Here is an 18,579-nt window from a genome sequence, read left to right on the forward strand (position 1 = left end):
CCCCACCCCTCTTCACCTCACCTGCTGGCCCCACCTCCTCCACTGGCTCCACCTCCACTGGCCCCACCTCCGCCACTGGCCCCACCTCTGCCACTGGCCCCATCTCCACTGGCCCTACTCCCTCCAGTGGCCCAGCCCCTTTTAGTCCCACCCACATGCTGGCCCCACCTCACCAACTGGACCTGCCTCCTCTGCTGGACATGCCCCCTCCACTGGACCCGCCCCCTCCACTGGACCCACCCCTTGCCTCCACTGGCCCTGCCCCCTCCTGCTGGCCCCACCCACATGCTGGCCCCACCTCATCAACTGGACCCGCCTCCTCTGCTAGACCCACATGCTGGCCCCACCTCCTCTGATGGACACGCCCTCTCTACTGGACCCACCCTCTCCACTGGACCCACCCCCTCCACTGGCTTCGTGGCCTCATCTCTGCCCCACTGTATATTCACCCTTTCCTTGTGCTGGATTACTGGTATCCAGTCAGTTCCTTGCTGATCTGACCCCTGTAATGACCTTTCAGTTGATCCTGGGAGCCCCATGCTGGCTTTTGACCTCCACTAACCTTGTCATCTTCATCCCAGCTCAGTCTCCTGTGCCAGCCCCATGCTGACCTCATGACCCCACCCTGGTGCCATTCCCCTGGCTTCCCCCGTGACCCTGATGCCAGCCCCAGCCCCTTGTGCTGGCCTCTGTTGCCCTGGCTGACTCCGAGCCCTTCACCCTCATCTCACTTCTACCTGACCCCATGACTCTGCCAGAACCCTAGGATCTCCCCATGGGTCCTGTGTCCCTAAGCTGACCTCATGACCCCGGGACCCCAGCTGGTCATCCTCCCCTGCCCTGACCCCATGACACTGACCTGTGACTCCACACTGCCTTCAGTGTGTGACCACTGTGTGGTCCTGCTCCTGGATGACCTGGAGCAGGCCGGCGCCCTCCTCCCCGCCATCCGCCAGCAGCTGCATGGCATCAACGCCAGCTCCGCTGCCTGGGCCCGTCTGCACAGGCTGAACGCTTCCATCACCGACCTGCAGGTACCGAGCGCCCCGGCCTTCCCTCCCCAGTCCGGGGCCAGTGTAGGCCCTCACCTTTCACTCCCCCCAGAGCCAGCTCCGGAGCCCCTTGGGCCCCCGCCATGAGACGGCACAGCGGCTGGAGGTGCTGGAGCAGCAGAGCGAGAGCCTCAGGCAGGATGCACAGCGACTGGACGGCCAGGCAGGAGCCCCGAGATCCCCAGGGCCCGGGCGGCTTTCACCTGGGTTCCCGCCAGCATTTCACTCGTCCTTATTCAGCAGATGTTACCTCAGGCTACGCACAGGTGTCCGTGCAGGGGACAGGAGCTCAAGAGCTGTAGGTGTTGGCCACGTCAGTGAATTACTGTTTAAACTACCTAATGCAGTTGTTGACGGCATATAATCTCACTCAAATGTCTTTTTTTTTTGAGATGGAGTTTCTCTCTTGTTGCCCAGGCTGGAGTGCAATGGTGTGATGTCAGCTCACTGCAACCTCCACTTCCTGGGTTCAAGTGATTCTCTTGCCTCAGCCTCTTGAGTAGCTGGGGTTATAGGTGTGGTGCCCGCCACCACACCTGGCTACTTTTGTGTTTTTAGTAGAGACAGGATTTCTCCATGTTGGCCAGGCTGGTCTCGATCTCCCAAACTCAGGTGATCCACCTGCCTCGGCCTCCCAAAGTGCTGGGATTACAGGTGTGAGCCACTGTCCCCAGCCTCAAATGTCTTAATGAGTAACTATTATTAAATTAACAGTAATTAACAAATGGCAAATAATAACCAATTATTTTAGTTAAGTAACAAGCGATAAACAGCAAGTCATCAAATAGTTAAATAGATATGAGGTCCCTGTTCCCTCTCCCTGGGACCCTCAGCGTGCCCCAGACCCCAGGCCCTCCCTTGCCACCCCTGACCCTTACCCACCAGCAGCTCGGGCTAGTGGGCTCTGTCTCCACAGGCTGCAGGGACCCGAGACCAGGCGGGCCGGTTGCTGGCCGGCACCGAGGCCACACTGAGCCGGGCGAAGATGCTTCTGGCGACCATCCGGGCTGTGGACAGCACCCTGAGCGGTAGGGGCCAGCCTGGCAGGGCTCAGAGCCAGGAGGGCCACCTGGGGCAGGGGTGGGAGTCCTGACCAGGCTTGGCCTGGAGGAACAGGCAGGGTCTGTGTGCTTAGGCGGGAGATGGTGCCTCGGGAGTAGAAGAGGGTTGAGAGGTGGGCAGCATAGCTGTGTGGCCAGACAGGTGGCCCAGGAGACACCTGACCCCTCGCCAGCCTCCCCAGGAAACATGCCTGTTAGGTGTTCACACTCACAGACCCCATAGTGCAAACTGAGACATAGGGTTGAGGAGAGATATGGCTCCCCAAGCTGACCTAACAGGACCTGCTGGCCCAGCCCGAGGGTCGTCCAGGGGTGCCACTTCAGCAGAGAGCAGGACAGGGAGCAGGGTGGGCAGGCAGAGAGGGGCAGGACCAGCATGAGAAGGCCTCGGGAGCTGGCTGAGCAGACTGGTGTGGGTGTTGGGGCACTGCAGGAGGTGGGGGCTGGGCATAGGATGGTGGGGCTGGGGTCTTGGGCCTGGAAGCCAGTAGGCAGAGGTGCACTGGTACAGCCAGCCCAGGCTCTGACGAAGCCCCGCCCCACAGAGCTCACATCCCAGATGGGCCACCTGGGGCTGGGCAATGCGTCGGCTCCGTCAGGTGAGCACCTTCGCCGGACGCTGGCTGAGGTGGAGCGGCTGCTCCAGGAGATGCAGGCCCGGGACCTGGGGGCCCCGAGGTCAGCAGCTGAGACTGAGTTGGCTGCAGCGCAGAGACGTGAGTGGTGTTGGTCCTGACAGGTGGGGCGGGGAGAGGAGCTCCGAGGGGGAGGTCAGTGTGGAGTGGCACCAGGTGGGCTTCACTGGGCAAATGAAGCTGGCGGGCACCAGGCATAGACCAGGGGTCACAAAGGGCCCTGGCTGCCGGAGTGACCACCCTCACATTGACCAGTGCTGGCCCGAGTGCAGGAGCAGCTGCGCAGCCTCTGGGAGGAGAACCAGGCGCTGGCCACACGCACTCGGGACTGGCTGGCCCAGCACGAGGCTGGCCTCATGGACCTGAGAGAAGCCTTGAACCGGGCAGTGGACGCCACGCGGGAGGCCCAGGAGCTCAACAGCCGCAACCAGGAGCGCCTGGAGGAAGCCCTGGTGAGGACCAGGGACCTGTTGTTGCTCCTCTTCCTGCTTCCCCTGCCCCCTTCCCTCCTCCCTCTCCTCCTCCCCCTCCCCCTCCCCCCCCCCCCCCCCCTCCCCCTCCCTCCTTCCTCTCCTCCCTCCCCTTCTCTCCCTCTCCCCTTCCTCCCCCTCTCCCTCCTCCCCTCTCCCTCCTTCCTCTCCTCCCTCCCCCTCTCCCCCTCTCCCTCCTTCCCCTCCTCCCTTTCCTTCTCCCTCCTCCTTCCTCTCTCTTCCTGCCCCCTTTCTCGTTTCTCCTCCCACTCCTCTTCCATCTTTCATCCTCCCTCCTCCTACCCCCTCCTCCCCCCACATTCACCCTTTTTTAATCCCCCTTCCCTGCCCCATTAGCCACCCCATCACATTCTCTTCTCACCCCTCATTATCCCCAACTCTCCCGCATTGCCTTCAGCAAAGAAAGCAGGAGCTGTCCCGTGACAATGCCACCCTGAGGGCCACTCTGAATGCAGCTAGGGACACCCTGGCCAGCGTGTTCAGATTGCTGCATAGTGTGGACCAGGCCAGGGAGGTGAGTGCAGCCTCATCCCCGTCACCACCCCATCCCCCAGCTTCCGCCCAGGCCTGTGGGCAGCTTTGTGTGCAAGTGCCGCCCTCAGGCCGTGGGTTAGGGGGCTGTGAGCAGGATGAGGGTCTGCTAAGCCCCCTCCGCTTTCAGGAGCTGGAGCGCCTCGCTGCCAGCCTGGATGGGGCTCGGACCCCGCTGCTGCAGAGGATGCAGACCTTCTCCCCGGCAGGCAGCAAGCTGCATTTGGTGGAGGCCGCCGAGGCCCATGCACAGCAGCTGGGGCAGCTGGCGCTCAACCTGTCCAGGTGCGTGGCCAGGAGAGGAGGGGCCCTGGGCCCCCTGGGGATACAGCCGGGGCCTGGGGAGGGGTAGCTGGTCCAGGAGGGCTTCTAGGGGCTGAGGCTGTAGTCCTCAAGCCAGGCCTTCCTCAGCTCCACAGCAAGCTGGGGCAGGCAGGGACGGCGCACCCAGTAGGTGACAGGCACAGGCAAAGGCCTGGAGGCCGGACTTGGCGGGCAGGCAGGCGCCGGTGTGGCTGGCACAGCTGCCCGTGAGCGCAGGAGGCCGGAGAGCCAGGCCAAGGGTGTCAGGCTGCCCGAGCTTACCTGCTCCTTCCACCCTGCCTTCCGCTGCAGCAGTATCCTGGACATCAACCAGGACCGCCTCACCCAGAGGGCCATCGAGGCCTCCAGTGCCTACAGCCGCATCCTGCAGGCTGTGCAGGCTGCCGAGGACGCCGCTGGCCAGGCCCTGCAGCAGGCGGACCACACATGGGCGGTGAGGCCCTCCCTACCCTGCAACTCCAGCAAGAGCGCCAGCCCCCCAGCCTGTACCTCCTGTGGCCCCGGCCTGTGCGTGTGAGCCACGGCGTGTCCTTGCATCCACAGACGATGGTGCGGCAGGGCCTGGTGGGTCGAGCCCGGCAGCTGCTGGCCAACAGCAGTGCACTGGAGGAGGCCGTGCTCCAGGAGCAGCAGAGGCTGGGTCTTGGTGAGTGCTGGGCTCTGATGGGGACCCTCGGGCCTGCTGGGCATCTAAGTTCCCCGGGACCCTCAGCCCCCAGGCACATGCACGCGTGGGGTTTGTGGGTTGCCGCGGCGTGGTTCTGCGTGGAGGAGTTTCGGAGACGGCATCCCTTTGCATTCCCCGCTGCTGTGTGTCAGCCCCTGGGCGACCCTGCAGGGGAGCCCAGGGAGGGACAGCCTCCTGCAAGGCACCAGCTGCCACTGAAGCACCAGGGGCAAGAGGATACGTGGTCTGTGCTCTGCTGGCCTAAGGCCACACAGATGCCAAGCTGCGCAATGAAGAAGGTGTGAGCCGCTAGAACCAGAGGCTGGCTCTTCAGAGCCTCTATTGTTTCTTCTGTAAAATGGGGTCAGCCATGCCTGTGGTAGGACCAGTAGCCTTCAGGGAACAGAGGCTGTGCTCACTGAACACCTCCCCACGGGCCAGGGGACCCCGTCTGAGTGCCCCTGTGCATCTGTCTGACTGTGTTGGTCTTCCTGGGATGAGCAGCGTGGAGATGAGCTGCACTTGCGTACCAGGGGTGGGGGCTCCTGGGAGCTGAAGCTGCCTCCCCTGCAGTGTGGGCCACCCTCCGGGGCGCTGGGACCCAGCTCCGAGACGTCCGGGCCAGGAAGGACCAGCTGGAGGCGCACATCCGGGAGGTGCAGGCCATGCTCGCCGTGGACACAGGTACGCCGAGCCTCAGCCCGGCCCTCGCAGCCGGCGGACCTCGAGGCTCTGTGACGGTGGTGCTGGTTACATGTGGCTGGTGAGCGCTCACTGTGCTGCCAAAGAGACCCCCACAGTGGGTGGCCTGGGGCCAGACACAGGATACCAGTCAGGGCTACAGACGGCACATGACAGGCTGGGCCGTCGGGGAACCCGGCTGGCTTGGACGTGCTTTGGGCAGAAGTGGAGGTGGAGCTGGGAGGGCTGTGGGTCTGGTGGCTGTGAGCAAGATGAGGGTCTGCTAAGTCCACTCAACTTCCAGGAGCTGGAGCGCCTTGCCACCGGCTTGGGGGGGCATTGGGGTGCACCCTGCAGGAGGGCACCCAGGAGGGCACAGCGGTCAGCGTGGCTAGAACCAAGGAGCTGGCAAGACCTTGGGCAGTGAGGACCAGGCCTCCCACCCTGAGAGGCTTGGAGCAGAGGATGTGATCTCACCCAGTTTCTGAGGGACTCCTGTGGCTGCTGACTGTCCCCAGCAAGCCCAGGAGAGATGATGGGGGCCAGGTGGTGGGAGGTGATACAGGGCGATGTCCAGAGACCGGCTGTCACCTGAGAGGCTGGGTGCCTATCCTGGCATGGACGGGCGTCTGGTGGGGCGTTTAGGATAGGTTTGGACTGCACTGAGCTGCAGGGTGTGAGGGTCTCACAAGACCCATAGCGGGTTGTATCCCTGTTGCTGGCCCAACGGAAGGACTTGGGGAATGGTCCCCGCCGGCCCCTGCTGAGCCTGCCTTCTGCCCACCACAGATCAGACAAGCAAGAAGATCGCACACGCCAAGGCAGTGGCCGCTGAAGCCCAGGACATGGCCGCCCGCGTGCAGTCCCAGCTGCAGGCCATGCAGGAGAGCGTGGAACGGTGGCAGGGCCAGTACAAGGACCTGCAGGGCCAGGACCTGGGCCAGGCGGTGCTCGACGCAGGCCGCTCAGGTGCTCTCATGGCCCTCGAGGTACCCCTGATGGAGGCGGGGCAGGGTGGGGGGCAAAGGTCTCAGGGCCATCCCTTCCTCTCTGCAGTGTCCACCCTGGAGAAGACACTGCCCCAGCTGCTGGCTAAGCTGAGCGTCCTGGAGAACCGCGGGGCCCACAACGCCAGCCTGGCCCTGTCTGCCAGCATCAGCCGCGTGCGAGGGCTCATCGCCCAGGCCCGGGGGGCCGCCAGCAAGGTACGTGAGAGTCCCAGGGGAAGGTGGACATCGGGGAGTGTGGTGGTGGATGCTGAGGGACCGTACCCCACAGGTCAAGGTCCCCATGAAATTCAACGGACGCTCATGGGTGCAGCTGCGTACCCCACGGGACCTCGCCGACCTCGCTGCCTACACCGCCCTCAAGTTCTACCTGCAGGACTCAGAGCCTGCGCCTGGGCAGGGTGCCGGGGATCACTTTGTGATGTACATGGGCAGCCGCCAGGTACCGGGCTGGCTGGGTGGATGGGGTCCGAGCTCAGCCTCTGTTTCGAAATGTCTGGTCCCTGTCCCCACTGTGTCTGTCGCTGCTGCAGGCCACTGGGGACTACATGGGTGTGTCTCTGCGTGACAAGAAGGTGCACTGGGTGTACCGGCTCGGCGACGCAGGCCCTGCAGTCCTGAGCATCGACGAGGACATTGGGGAACAGTTCGCAGCTGTCAGCCTGGACAGGTGGGAGGCCCAGGAGAGAGGCCCAGGAGGGAGGCCGGGTGCCTCCGACTGCAAGGCTCCCTGCCCACTCACTACCCTTGCCTCTGCCCTCAGGACTCTTCAGTTTGGCCACATGTCCGTCACAGTGGAGAGACAGATGATCCAGGAAACCAAGGGTGACACTGTGGCCCCCGGGGCAGAGGGGCTGCTCAGCCTGCAGCCAGACGACTTCGTCTTCTACGTTGGGGGGTACCCCAGTAACTTCACGGTGAGCCCGCCTAGCCAGGGCAGCGCTCTGCAGCCTGAGTCTCTTGTGTCCTGAAGAGTCGTGGGTTCCACCTTGGTCCGTCCTGCTGTCGTCTGAAGTCCCCTTGGTCCATCCTGGAGGGGAGGAGCCTCGGGCCAGAGCCCTGACCCAGCCCTGTGCCCACAGCCCCCGCCACTGCTAAACTTCCCCGGCTACCGGGGCTGCATCGAGATGGACACACTGAACGAGGAGGTGGTCAGCCTCTACAACTTTGAGAAGACCTTCCAGCTGGACACGGCTGTGGATAGGCCTTGTGCCCGGTACGTGTGGCCTGCCCTCCCTGCCTCCGCCCACCCCGCCCTCTGCTGACCCCCGAACCTCTGACCTGCAGCTCCAAGTCCACTGGGGACCCGTGGCTCACAGATGGCTCCTACCTGGATGGCACCGGCTTTGCCCGCATCACCTTTGACAGTCAGATGAGTACCACCAAGCGCTTCGAGCAAGAGCTGAAGCTTGTGTCCTACAGCGGGGTCCTCTTCTTCCTGAAGCAGCAGGTACGCCCAGCACACCCCACACACGGCACACTTTGCGCTGATGCTGCCCACACTGACCCTGCCCCACGCTGACCCCGCCCCACACTGACCCCGCCCCACACTGACCCCGCCCCACACTGACCACGCCCCACACTGACCATGCCCCACACTGACCCTGCCCCACACTGACCACGCCCACACTGACCTCGCCCCACACTGACCACGCCCACGCTGACCCTGCCCCACACTGACCACGCCCCACACTGACCACGCCCACGCTGACCCTGCCCCACACTGACCACGCCCCACACTGACCATGCCCCACACTGACCACACCCACACTGACCCTGCCCTGCACCGACCCCGCCCACGCTGACCTCGCCCCACACTGACCACGCCCACACTGACCCTGCCCTGCACCGACCCCGCCCACGCTGACCTCGCCCCACACTGACCCTGCCCTGCACCAACCCCGCCCCACACTGACCACGCCCACACTGACCATGCCCCACACTGACCACACCCCACACTGACCTCGCCCCACACTGACCCCGGCTCCTCTCTGCAGAGCCAGTTCCTATGCTTGGCCATGCGAGAAGGCAGCCTTGTGCTGCTTTATGACTTCGGCGCTGGCCTGAAGGAAGCTGTCCCACTGCAACCCCCACCGCCTCTAACTGCGGCCAGCAAGGCGGTAGGACCAGGATGGGGACCAGGGCAGCAGGGAGAGGAGGTGGGGTGATGGGGGTGGGGCAGGCCACAGGGACACAGCTGGCCCTGGAGCCACCACCGGTCCTGCAGATCCAGGTGTTTCTGCTGGGGGGCAGCCGCAAGCGCGTGCTTGTGCGCGTGGAGCGGGCCACAGTGTTCAGCGTGGAGCAGGACAGTGCCCTGGAGCAGGCCGACGCCTACTACCTGGGGGGTGCACCGCCCGACCAGCTGCCCCCAAGGTGAGCACTTGAGGGCTGGGGCACTGAGGCCAGGCTGTCGGGGTGGCAGGCTGGGCTGGGAGGTGGCACCCTGACCCGCGTCCCTGCGTCCCCGCAGCCTGCGGCAGCTCTTCCCCACCGGAGGCTCAGTCCGAGGCTGCATCAAAGGTATCAAGGCCCTGGGCAAGTACGTGGACCTCAAGCGGCTGAACACGACGGGCGTGAGCGCCGGCTGCACCACTGACCTGCTGGTGAGCAGCCCTCCCTGGGCCGGGGTGGCATCTGCGGACATGCACGGTGCCCGTGGACACTCAGGGACGGCCTCCCCACAGGTGGAGCGTGCCATGACTTTCCACGGCCATGGTTTCCTTCCGCTGGCGCTCCCGAATGTGGCACCCCTCACTGGTGACGTCTACTCCGGCTTCGGCTTCTACAGCACCCAGGACAGTGCCCTGCTCTACTACCGGGCATCACCGGTGAGACCTCGCACCCATGCGGCACTGACCCTGCTCACTCCCCACCCTGTGGCGGCCGTGGGGGCAGTCGGGACTGGGGTGGCTGGAGTAAGTCTGGGTCCCCAGGCTTGCCAGCCAGCTGACCTGGCTGCTGTCCCCAGGATGGGCCATGCCAGGTGTCCCTGCAGCAGGGCCATGTGACCCTACGGCTCCTGAGGACGGAGGTGAAAACTCAGAGGGGCTTTGCCGATGGTGCCCCCCACTACATCACCTTCTACAGCAACGCCACAGGGTGAGCCCAGCCGCTGGCTCCTCATTGGGAGACACGCCCGCCTGTACCTGCCTCTGTCTCCCTCTGAGGTGGGAGTGGGCATCGAGGTGAGAAACCAAGCCTCTGGCCTCCTGCCCCCCAGGGTCTGGCTTTATGTCGATGACCAGCTCCAGCAGATGAAGCCCCACCGGGGGCTGCCCCCTGAGCTCCAGCCGCAGCCTGAGGGACCCCCGAGGCTCCTCCTGGGAGGGCTGCCTGAGTCTGGCACCTTTCACAACTTCAGTGGCTGCATCAGCAATGTTTTCGTGCGGCGGTGAGCCTGGCGGGCGTTGGTGGGGGCGAGGTCCCAGCTGGCCTTCTCCAGCTGCTGACTGCCCGCCTGCCCACCTGCCCACCCTGCCCAGGCTCCTGGGGCCGCAGCGCGTGTTTGACCTGCAGCAGAACATGGGCAGCGTCAATGTGAGCACAGGCTGTGTCCCTGCCCTGCCAGCCCAGACCTCAAGCCTAGGGCCTAGAGGACTGCAGGCCAGTGGACGGAAGGTGGGCGCCCCAGCAGTGAGCAGGCAGAGCTGGGTGGCTGGAAGGGTGGCCCCCATGCAGGCAGCCCCTGCATTCACCATCCATACCCCCAGGCCTCCCGCCGCAGCCGTCAGCCCTCCCAGGACCCTGCCTGCATGCTGCCCCCCTACCTCAGGACCACCCGAGACACCTACCAGTTTGGGGGTTCCCTGTCCAGTCACCTGGAGTTTGTAGGCATCCTGGCCCCACACAGGAACTGGTAAGGCCGGGCCTGGCTGGGGTGGCTGAGGGGGGCCATGCAGGCTGACACCCACCCCGGCTTCTAGGCCCAGCCTCTCGCTGCGCGTCCTCCCGCGAAGACCCCGAGGCCTCCTGCTCTTCGCAGCCCCCGTGAAGCCTGGCAGCCCCTCCCTGGCGCTCTTCCTGAGTAATGGACACTTCGTGGCTCAGATGGAAGGCCTTGGGCCCCGGCTCCGCGTCCAGAGCCGCCAGCGCTCCCGGCTTGGCCACTGGCACACAGTAAGGGCGAGGAAGAGGGACAGCCTGCCCCGCCCCACCCTGCCCCGCCCCGCCCCACTCTGCCTCCTGCCCTGCCCCACCTCCCACCCAGCCTCCCGCCCCCAGGTCTCTGTGCGTTGGGAGAAGAACCGGATCCTGCTGCTGGTGGACGGGACCCGGGCCTGGAGCCAGGAGGGGCTGAGTTGGCAGCACCAGGGGGTAGAGCACTCCCAGCCCCACACTCTCTTCGTGGGGGGCCTTCCGGCCAGCATCCACAGCTCCACACTTCCGGTGAGAACCATCTCGCCTGAGTCCCCACTCCCCACCCCCCACCCAGCATTCACCCTTTTCGGCCACCCAGGGCCCTGATCCCAGCCCCATCTGCTCCCTATAGGTGACCGTCGGGTTCAGTGGCTGCGTGAAGAGACTGAGGCTGCACAGGAGGCCCCTGGGGGCCCCCACACGGCTGGCAGGGGTCACACCCTGCATCTCGGGCCCCCTGGAGGAGGGCCTGTTCTTCCTGGGCAGCGGGGGAGTTGTCACACTAGGTCTGTGGGTGCTGCCGTCCTGGGCCCCAGCCGGGTAGGGCAGGGGGCTCCCCGTTCCTCATTCACAACCCCTCCCAGCAGCCACACTGCCTGACGTGAGCCTGGAGCTGGAGGTGCGGCCCCTGGCTGTCGCCAGCCTCATTTTGCACCTGGGCCAGGCCCAGGCGCCCCCCTACTTGCAGCTGGAGGTGACTGAGAAGCGGGTAGGTCCGGCAGGGCCAGGGCGGAGTTTGCTTCCTCGTTCTGGTGACCTTAGGAGCAGCACCTGACCCTCCCCTCCCACCCTGCCAGGTCCTGCTGCGGGCGGATGATGGAGCAGGGGAGTTCTCCACGTCGGTGACCCGCCCCTCAGTGCTATGTGACGGCCAGTGGCACCGCCTGGCAGGTGAGGCCCCTCCTGTGGCCAGGGCACCCTGCCACCCCCAACCCTTCTACAGCTTGGCAGCCAGGCAAGACTCTGGGTGGGGCGGCTTCTTTTGGGGCTGGAGAGGCTGGGCTGGGAGCTGCCTGGCCTCAGGAGTCCCCCCACCCCACAGTGATGAAAGGCGGGAACACACTCCAGCTGGAAGTGGACGCGTGGAGCAACCACACCGAGGGCCCCTCGCTGGCGGCCGTGGCCAGTGCCGCAGTCCCTCTGTACCTCGGGGGCCTGCCTGGTGAGTGCGGCCTTGGCCTGGGTGGGGGGGACTGCCCCTCGGGACCCACCCCCATCCCATCCTCCTGTGATGCGGAGTGAGGCAGAGGCTGGGTGGGTAACCGATGCCTCGGACGCGCCTGTGGACTCCGGCTGCCCTCCAACCAGCCGCCTTCCCTCTTCCCTGCCTCCAGAGCCCATGGCTGCGCGGCCCTGGCCCCCCGCCTACCGGGGCTGCATGAGGCGGCTGGTGGTGAACCAGTCCCCCATCACCGTGAGTGGCTCTGCAGAGGTCCACGGGGCAGTGGGGGCCGGTGGCTGCCCGGTCACCTAGGGTGCAGTCCGCCTCGGCCCCCGGCCAGGCCCATGCGGGTGCCTCCCACCGCCTCAGTGTTTAGTGGGACTCTAGGCTCTACTGGTGACGGAGCTTGTTTCTGGAGATGGTTTAAGTTATAACTTTTTAAATGAAAGAATAAAATATGCAAAATGTTTTTATACTTTTTATGGTCCTTCCACCCATTTTTAATTGTGGGAGACTTGTAAATCACTGGTTCCTCCTCCTTAAAAATTAAAAAGTAACTTCTGTGTAACCGAGTGTTGACTTAAATACGGAGAACAGCCTCCAGACAGGTACGGAAGCGGCCTAGACACAGGCACCAAGCCCGAAAGATGCTCTCGGGTCCTACGGCGGCTCCTCACGCTAGCGCCCGTTCAGCCAAAACGCCCTTCGGGCAAAGAAAGTGAGCGTTGGCAGGTAAAAGCAAAGACTTTATTATGAGTGGGTGGGACAGGTGGGGGCCGTGCACTGCGAGTGCCTGCCGACATCACGGGCCGAGCCGCTCCCTCGGCGGATGGCACGCGGGTCAGTCCAGGCTCATGTCCTCCTCCTCGTCCTTCTTGTCCTTCGCGTCGCCCTCATTCTGCTCAGGCTTGGCGCTGTTCTGCATGGCTTTGGCAAACGCTTCCACATCTGGAACACGTTAGACACAAGGTGGCGTCTAACCCTTGCCCGAGACCGGGATTGACGCAATGGCATCCAGGGCAGAGAGGCTATGACCTTTGCCCCCTCAGCCCCACTTGTGCAAATCCCACAGACAGGAATGGACCCTGCCCTCTGGCTTTGGCCTGGAGGTGCAGCCACTTACCGCCCTTGTTGGCGGCCTCCACGGCCTCCGCAGGCAGACCGAACTGGCACATGAGGGGGCCCAGCTGCCCTGAGGCCAAGGCCGCACTGAACATGCCCAGGGCCTGCAAGGAAGAGCCAGGCGCAGGGCTGAGCTTCCCCCTGGCTGCGCCCCACAGCCGCATCGCTCAGCTGCCAGCTCTGTGGGCCAGGCACAAGATGCACCAGCCATGGTGAAGGTGGAGCAGGGCCGCCGCCTCCCTCCTGCCCACTTCCTGGGCTGGCCTCTACCTGCTGGAACTGGGGCGAGGTCAGGGTGTTCTGAATCTCATCTGCGGTCTGTGGCAGTGACTCCCCAGATGGCAAGTAGGGAAGCAGGCGCTCCTGGACGTCCGAGTTGGCGAGAATGGGAGCCATGATCTCTGGCGTCAGCACACTGGCCAGGTCCACTGGGGCACAAACACGGGCCCATCAGCTCGAAGCCAGCCTAAGTGCCCATGCGGAAGGTGTGCAAACGGGCTCAGCCCATGGCCCGAGCACTCCAGGTGCACACTGGGCAGACACCTTGGAAGGTGAGCGTGTAAGAGGGGCAGCAGGCCCCGCGGCCCCCAGCTCGAGGGACGGCACGCTTACCTTGCTGGCCGCCTGCCGGCCCGGCCGGCACATTCATGGTGGCCAGGATGCTCTGGAGGTCGCTCAGCTGGATGGGCTGGGTCGGGCTGCCTGCCGTGCTGGCTCCGTTACCAGAACTGGGTGCGGGGCTCGGGCTGGTTGCCGAGGCGGCTGCTGGAGCCGAAGGGGCCGGGGTGGCACGGGTGGAAGAGGTGGTGGATGACGGGGTGACCGCTGCCGACTGGCTCCGGGAGCTGCGGGGAGAGGGCAGGGCTAGAGCAGATGCACCCCACACGGCAGGACCTACTTGCGGTCTGGGGCACCAGACCAGGATTCCCTACTTCCCCTCCCTTAATGCGGCGGTGCCTGCGTGGCAGGGCTGGGGTGCAGAGGCTCACCTGGAGGAGGAGCTGCTCCCTGGAGGCCCGCCGCTCCCCAGCAAGCTGGCCAGGCCAGGTCCCGTCAGGGCCCCCAGCCCACCTGCAGGGGGCAAGGGAACGCGAGGTCAGGACATCCTCCAGCTCACCAGGAAGAGCCTGGCCCTCCCCAGGCCAGAGGAGCAGGAATTTCCAACACCAAAGCCAGGAACAAGCAGGGCGGCAGGGAACCACGGTCCTGGGGGCAGCAGGGTGGACATTTGGGGCTGTGTGCTGGAGGTGAGATCACTTCTGTTCCACCCCGTTTATACCATTCATGTGCTTAGATTCAAAGCAAACTCAGTCCAGGCCCTACCCAAAGGGCCAAGCACACCGCTCTGCACTCATCAATAGCAACAAGCAGGCAGCCATGTGGGGCCACGGGACCCTGGGCAGGAACCCCAGCTCACTCCCATCCTCCAGCCCCGCTGCTCGGCCAGCTATGCTCCAAAGTACCCAGCCGGGGTCCTCACCAGGGGCCCAGAAGCCCGTGCCTACCCAGCTCCCGCCAAAGGCCATGGAGCACCCTCCCAAAGGGGAACCAGCTTGGGGACACACAGGCTCCTGACACCACGCAGAGCCAGCAGAAGCTTAAGGGACACACAGCTGGGCCTCACAGCATTCCCAGCGCAAGCTGCCCAAGAGCCGGGTGGCGCACATTACCCAGTCCTCCGAGGCCGGCTGGTCCGATGAGCTGCATGAGCTGGCTGTGGCTCATGTTCCCCAGCAGGCTCTGCAGGCCGCCCTCACCTGGAAAACACCCCGGCTCAGGCAGGCCTGCCCCGGCCAGACCCATGGCGCTGCCCAGCTCCCACTCGGCTGCCCTTGAACTCTTGAAACGGGCCAATGGGCAGGACCCAGCCCCATCTTACCCTATGAAGGTGGGAGTGGGGACTGCCCCAGGGAGCCTCATCCCCTGTTCACAAACGGGGCCTCTAACTTAGCATCTTCTATTTCTACTTCTAAACAACCTGCCTGGAGAGGCAGTCACCCGCAGTAGACGATGGCCTCCCAGGAAACCCTGAGCTCATGTAACACATGTGACAGTTACCGCCTAGCGCAGAGAGCTCGTGGCCACCGCTCCCGCTGGCCCCCAGCGCCCCGGGCATCGGGGGGTTATTCAGGTACTCGTTGACTTTCCGGCAGTGCTCCTCGTCCTGGTCTGTCTTGGGTTCCTGCAGAGGCAGGGCATGTGAGAGCAGGGGCCGCCACAGCCATCCTCTGACCTGGCTTACAGGTGACGGACCTGAGAGGTGCAGGCACGTGTGCCCGGCCACACAGTGCTGAGGAGGTGACCCGGCCCAGCAGCTGAGGGAACAGCAGTGGCACCTCCTGAGCACAATGCTCAGCGCCCTGTCCCCTCTGCCCATTTCACAGATAGGGAATCTAAAGCCCCAAAGGCACTTAGCTGCCGCCAAGCCAAGCCCTGTCATCCCCTGGGGTGTGGCTCTTTACATAGCGTGTCCTTCCTTCAACCAGTGGAAGGCAACAAACTGGCTGGCTCAGCATACCACGGCCCAGGGCCTGCCCAGCACACACGTGTGTGCAGCCACATGCACAGAGCATGGTCAGCCAACATTGCCCCGTGACTACCCAGAGCTGGGGCGCATCGCGCCCACACCATCCCTGAGCACCAGCTCTGGAGGCTCCAGGGACCCAGGGACTCCCTGCCCTCATGGCAAAGCGGGGAAAGGCGAAGAAAAAAAGGGAGTGGGTGATAACAGTTTTTTGGCAAAACTGTGGAAAAACACGTTCTACACCAGCAGGTGGCAAACTGTGGCCCCATCTGTGCCTGCAAATAACGTTTAACGCGCACTCAGCTAGGCCTGCTCGTCCTCCCAGCTCCCCTGAGCACAGACCAGCTCCCCACAGAGGCCTGTCACAGGGTCCACCTTGCTCTCGAAAGTGCTGCGGGTGGGGGATGGCAGCTCCACTGGCAGAGCCCCGCATTCTCTCCGCACTGCAAACACACACGCCTTCTGACCACACAGGCGGCTGCTTGTTTCAACCTACAGATCACACTCTCGGACGGAAAACACTGCGTCGCGGGCAATGCTTTGTGCACTGCCTGTAACAGCACAATGACAAGCCCAACAGCCACTGACATGTGGCAGAATGAGCAGGACCTGCGGACATGAAGGGCGCTCTGCAGCTGGGGGTCAGAGAAAGCCCAGGCACACCCATGGCCTCCAGGACACACCGCAAGGGAAGGGGCAGGGCCGTGGAGGGCATGGGGAGGATGTGTTTCTGGAAGCCACACAGAACCCCTGCCTCTGCTCTGAGTGTGTGCACACATGCCATGAGGGCAGGGAGTCCCTGTGTCCCTGGCACCCTGCTCCCCAGTTCCGGCTGCTGCAGGCTCCCTGCTGTCTGACCCTGTCTCTAGTTGCCTCAATGAACCCTCTCTCTGGCAAGGGGCAGAGGCAGCGGGCGTCGTTTGAACCAGAGGCAGCATGCCTGCCTGCCTGGAAATTCCACATGACAGTCGGGTGTGCGGAGCCCAGCCTCGGGCCTCTGTACTCTGGGAGAGGACCTCGGTCCCGGGAACACGCGCCGCAGCCCTAGGAGCATCTCAGGCCGCCTGGCCGGCGCCCGCTTGTGTTAAGCCCAGTCGCACCACACGGCAAGCCAGCTACTAACCGAATCGCAGAAACCGAGAAAAGCTAAACGCAAACAGCCCTGCCCCATACCTGCATCCAGAAGAGAAGCCGCTTGGACCCCGCCTTGAACTTGAGCACGTAGACCCTCCCGCTGGGGCACTGCGGCACCCGCTTGAACTCACAGTCGTCGGGGAAGATGATCAAGTCCTGGCAAGCCGAGGCGGAGGACAGTCAGCGGCGCAGGTGGCAGAGCCGCCGGGCCCGGGTCTAACGGGGCGGGGTGCACAACGGGGCAGCTAAGCTGTCAGCCGCCTCACTAGCGGGTCTCCATGCAGCAGAGAAGCCACGCTGGGAGACACCCCAGGAGAGGCGAGCGGGGGAGGGCCTTTCAGGTGGCAACGTGTGGGGAACATTCCCGGAGAGTTAAAAAATCAGTTCTGAACGGCTCTCAAATATAACAAACGACAGTTTAGAGTTTGACGAACAAAGACGGCTACGTGAGCGGCTTCGCAGAGCTCCAAGCTCTCCAGGGCCGACGCCTCCAACCCAGGCACCCCACAAGGTTGCGAAGGTTCAAGATACACAGTGGCCGAGGCACCCCTGTCACCGCGAAGACCAGGACGAGCCGTCGGCAGGCAGCCGATGACCGCCCCACGCGCGGTCCCCAGATGCGGCCGAGCCCCCACCGCGAACGCCCGAGAAGTGCCTGCCCCGCCGCTGCGGCCCGAGGACACTCACGTCTTCCACGTTCCCGGACGTCCTGTCCTTCCAGCAGAAGTGAATGAGCGAGTCGTCCGTCTGCTGGATGTACACCAGCCCTTTCCGCTTGTCCGGGGTCACGGTGGTCCCCTTCAGGGACATCTTTCCCGCCCGGAACTCCACCAGGTACTTGCTGGAGGCGCCCCGAGAGCCTGGCACCAGGCTTGGGAAGAGCGCGCCTGAGGTCGCCATCCTGAAAGCGCGGAGACGGCGCCGAGGCGCGGCGGTCACTGCGGCCGGCGGTCCGGTAAGCCCCCACCACCCGGGGGGTGTGGAAACGGGGGGCCTGCGCCCAGGCTGCCGAAGGCCTCGCGGGCCCCGTGCACACGGACACGCCTCGGGCCGGCCACAGAGCCCCAAACGCTGGAGCCCACGGCGGGCTGCTTTCCGCGTTTCCCTCCCGCCCGCCGACCGCACCGCCCGCAGTCGGCCCCGCCGAGACCAGTAGGGCCGGTCCTAGCCGTGACGCCGTCTCCGCCGGCCCCAGCCTCGACGCGCCGTCCCGGCGACCCCCTCCGCCGGGCAGACCCGACCGACCCCCGCCGAGCCCCACGCTCAGGGCCGCAGGAGGAGTCCGGGAAGCGCCCGAGACCCCAGAGCCCCCGCCCAGCCGGCCCGGCCCCCGGAGGCCCCGCCCGCCGCGCCGGCGCCAGCCCCCTTCTAGTCCTGGCTGCCCCCGCCCCACTCCCGGTCCAGCGGCCCCTGACCCCGCCTCGGGGCGCCCCTAGCCGTCCCCGGCCCGGCGGCCCCCGCACCTGGCCCGCGCCCACACTCGTCCAAGAGGCGCCGTCCGGGATCGCTCTTCCTCCTCGGCGCCTGCCGGGCCCCGCCGGAAGCCCGCGTTTGGCCCGCCCCGCCTGCCGCTCTCGCCGCCGATTGGACTCCGTCGGCCGCGCGGCCCGCCCTAAGCTGCCACCGATTGGCGAGGGCGGCCGTCCATCGCGCTCGCTCCTCCTCGGTCCGCCCCCGCGCCGGCGGCTGTTTTCCGGCGGAAGCGCGGGCCGCGGGGTGCGTGGGCCAGAGCGGCCCCTATTGTTGCTGTGTCATAGGGGAGCGGCGGCGGCTCCTAGAGGCGGCGCCAGGGACCGCAGGCGGATTTCAGCAGGGCGCTGGGGACCTGCTCAGGTGGGGCCGAGCCACCCCGCGGCGTCGCCAGCCCGGGCGGGCCGACTCGTGGGACAGAGCCAGGGGATAGGCGGAGGCCGAGGAGTGCGGTCCGGCTCTGGGCGGCGGGCGCCAGGGCTACGCACAGAAGTGAGCGTGGATTCAACGCTTCGTGACCCCGGGCAGGAGCTGGAGTCCACGCGTCCGGGACAGCACGGGTCCGGGAGGGGAGGGCA

General features: G+C 65.1%; 2 protein-coding genes across 4 annotated transcripts in view; one reads left to right on the plus strand and one right to left on the minus strand.

The window, feature by feature from the left end:
• Positions 1-12,319, plus strand: part of LAMA5 (laminin subunit alpha 5) — a 61,337-nt gene extending 49,018 nt beyond the window's left edge. Inside the window, exons 49-80 of one of the 2 annotated variants that reach the window (XM_032257102.1) lie at positions 883-1,034; positions 1,105-1,215; positions 1,969-2,080; positions 2,659-2,829; positions 3,004-3,200; positions 3,637-3,753; positions 3,901-4,055; positions 4,386-4,527; positions 4,638-4,740; positions 5,335-5,445; positions 6,232-6,411; positions 6,499-6,647; positions 6,721-6,891; positions 6,983-7,119; positions 7,213-7,366; positions 7,532-7,665; positions 7,737-7,899; positions 8,447-8,569; positions 8,677-8,825; positions 8,923-9,055; positions 9,137-9,280; positions 9,421-9,551; positions 9,673-9,843; positions 9,935-10,070; positions 10,163-10,308; positions 10,376-10,568; positions 10,674-10,838; positions 10,942-11,095; positions 11,174-11,298; positions 11,387-11,480; positions 11,632-11,751; positions 11,924-12,319. In XM_032257102.1, the coding sequence (XP_032112993.1) occupies positions 883-1,034; positions 1,105-1,215; positions 1,969-2,080; positions 2,659-2,829; positions 3,004-3,200; positions 3,637-3,753; positions 3,901-4,055; positions 4,386-4,527; positions 4,638-4,740; positions 5,335-5,445; positions 6,232-6,411; positions 6,499-6,647; positions 6,721-6,891; positions 6,983-7,119; positions 7,213-7,366; positions 7,532-7,665; positions 7,737-7,899; positions 8,447-8,569; positions 8,677-8,825; positions 8,923-9,055; positions 9,137-9,280; positions 9,421-9,551; positions 9,673-9,843; positions 9,935-10,070; positions 10,163-10,308; positions 10,376-10,568; positions 10,674-10,838; positions 10,942-11,095; positions 11,174-11,298; positions 11,387-11,480; positions 11,632-11,751; positions 11,924-12,063 (4,583 nt within the window). In that variant the 3' untranslated portion in view covers positions 12,064-12,319. The remainder of the gene's footprint in view (positions 1-882; positions 1,035-1,104; positions 1,216-1,968; positions 2,081-2,658; positions 2,830-3,003; positions 3,201-3,636; positions 3,754-3,900; positions 4,056-4,385; positions 4,528-4,637; positions 4,741-5,334; positions 5,446-6,231; positions 6,412-6,498; positions 6,648-6,720; positions 6,892-6,982; positions 7,120-7,212; positions 7,367-7,531; positions 7,666-7,736; positions 7,900-8,446; positions 8,570-8,676; positions 8,826-8,922; positions 9,056-9,136; positions 9,281-9,420; positions 9,552-9,672; positions 9,844-9,934; positions 10,071-10,162; positions 10,309-10,375; positions 10,569-10,673; positions 10,839-10,941; positions 11,096-11,173; positions 11,299-11,386; positions 11,481-11,631; positions 11,752-11,923) is intronic. The other variant, XM_032257103.1, reaches the window with a different exon arrangement.
• A 157-nt stretch (positions 12,320-12,476) lies between these two features.
• Positions 12,477-18,567, minus strand: ADRM1 (adhesion regulating molecule 1). 2 transcript variants are annotated; one of them, XM_032257105.1, is made up of 10 exons: positions 17,995-18,567; positions 17,219-17,432; positions 16,571-16,687; positions 14,932-15,055; positions 14,544-14,630; positions 13,863-13,944; positions 13,486-13,718; positions 13,144-13,301; positions 12,875-12,977; positions 12,477-12,699 (listed from the first exon to the last, which is right to left on the minus strand). In XM_032257105.1, exons 2-10 carry the CDS (start codon positions 17,429-17,431, stop codon positions 12,593-12,595), a joined length of 1,224 nt encoding a protein of 407 aa, XP_032112996.1. In that variant the 5' UTR covers position 17,432; positions 17,995-18,567; the 3' UTR covers positions 12,477-12,592. The 2 variants fall into 2 exon arrangements, with proteins under 2 accessions (XP_032112996.1, XP_032112995.1); XM_032257104.1 differs by having other exon boundaries at positions 12,875-13,053.
• Between the last annotated feature and the right edge of the window lie 12 nt (positions 18,568-18,579).

Source organism: Sapajus apella, unplaced genomic scaffold (assembly GCF_009761245.1).
Source record: "Sapajus apella isolate SASKATOON/1434 unplaced genomic scaffold, GSC_monkey_1.0 scaffold96, whole genome shotgun sequence".
Taxonomy (NCBI): domain Eukaryota; kingdom Metazoa; phylum Chordata; class Mammalia; order Primates; family Cebidae; genus Sapajus; species Sapajus apella.

Bases quoted from the DNA above. Each gene is read 5' to 3' on its own strand.
- ADRM1 (XM_032257104.1), bottom strand. From the start codon at position 17,431: ATGGCGACCTCAGGCGCGCTCTTCCCAAGCCTGGTGCCAGGCTCTCGG. The intron at 13,719-13,862 runs GTGAGCCTCTGC...CTCTCCCCGCAG, and splicing joins GGGAGCAGCTCCTCCTCCAG to CTCCCGGAGCCAGTCGGCAG. The intron at 12,700-12,874 runs GTAAGTGGCTGC...AACGTGTTCCAG, and splicing joins GGAGGCCGCCAACAAGGGCG to ATGTGGAAGCGTTTGCCAAA.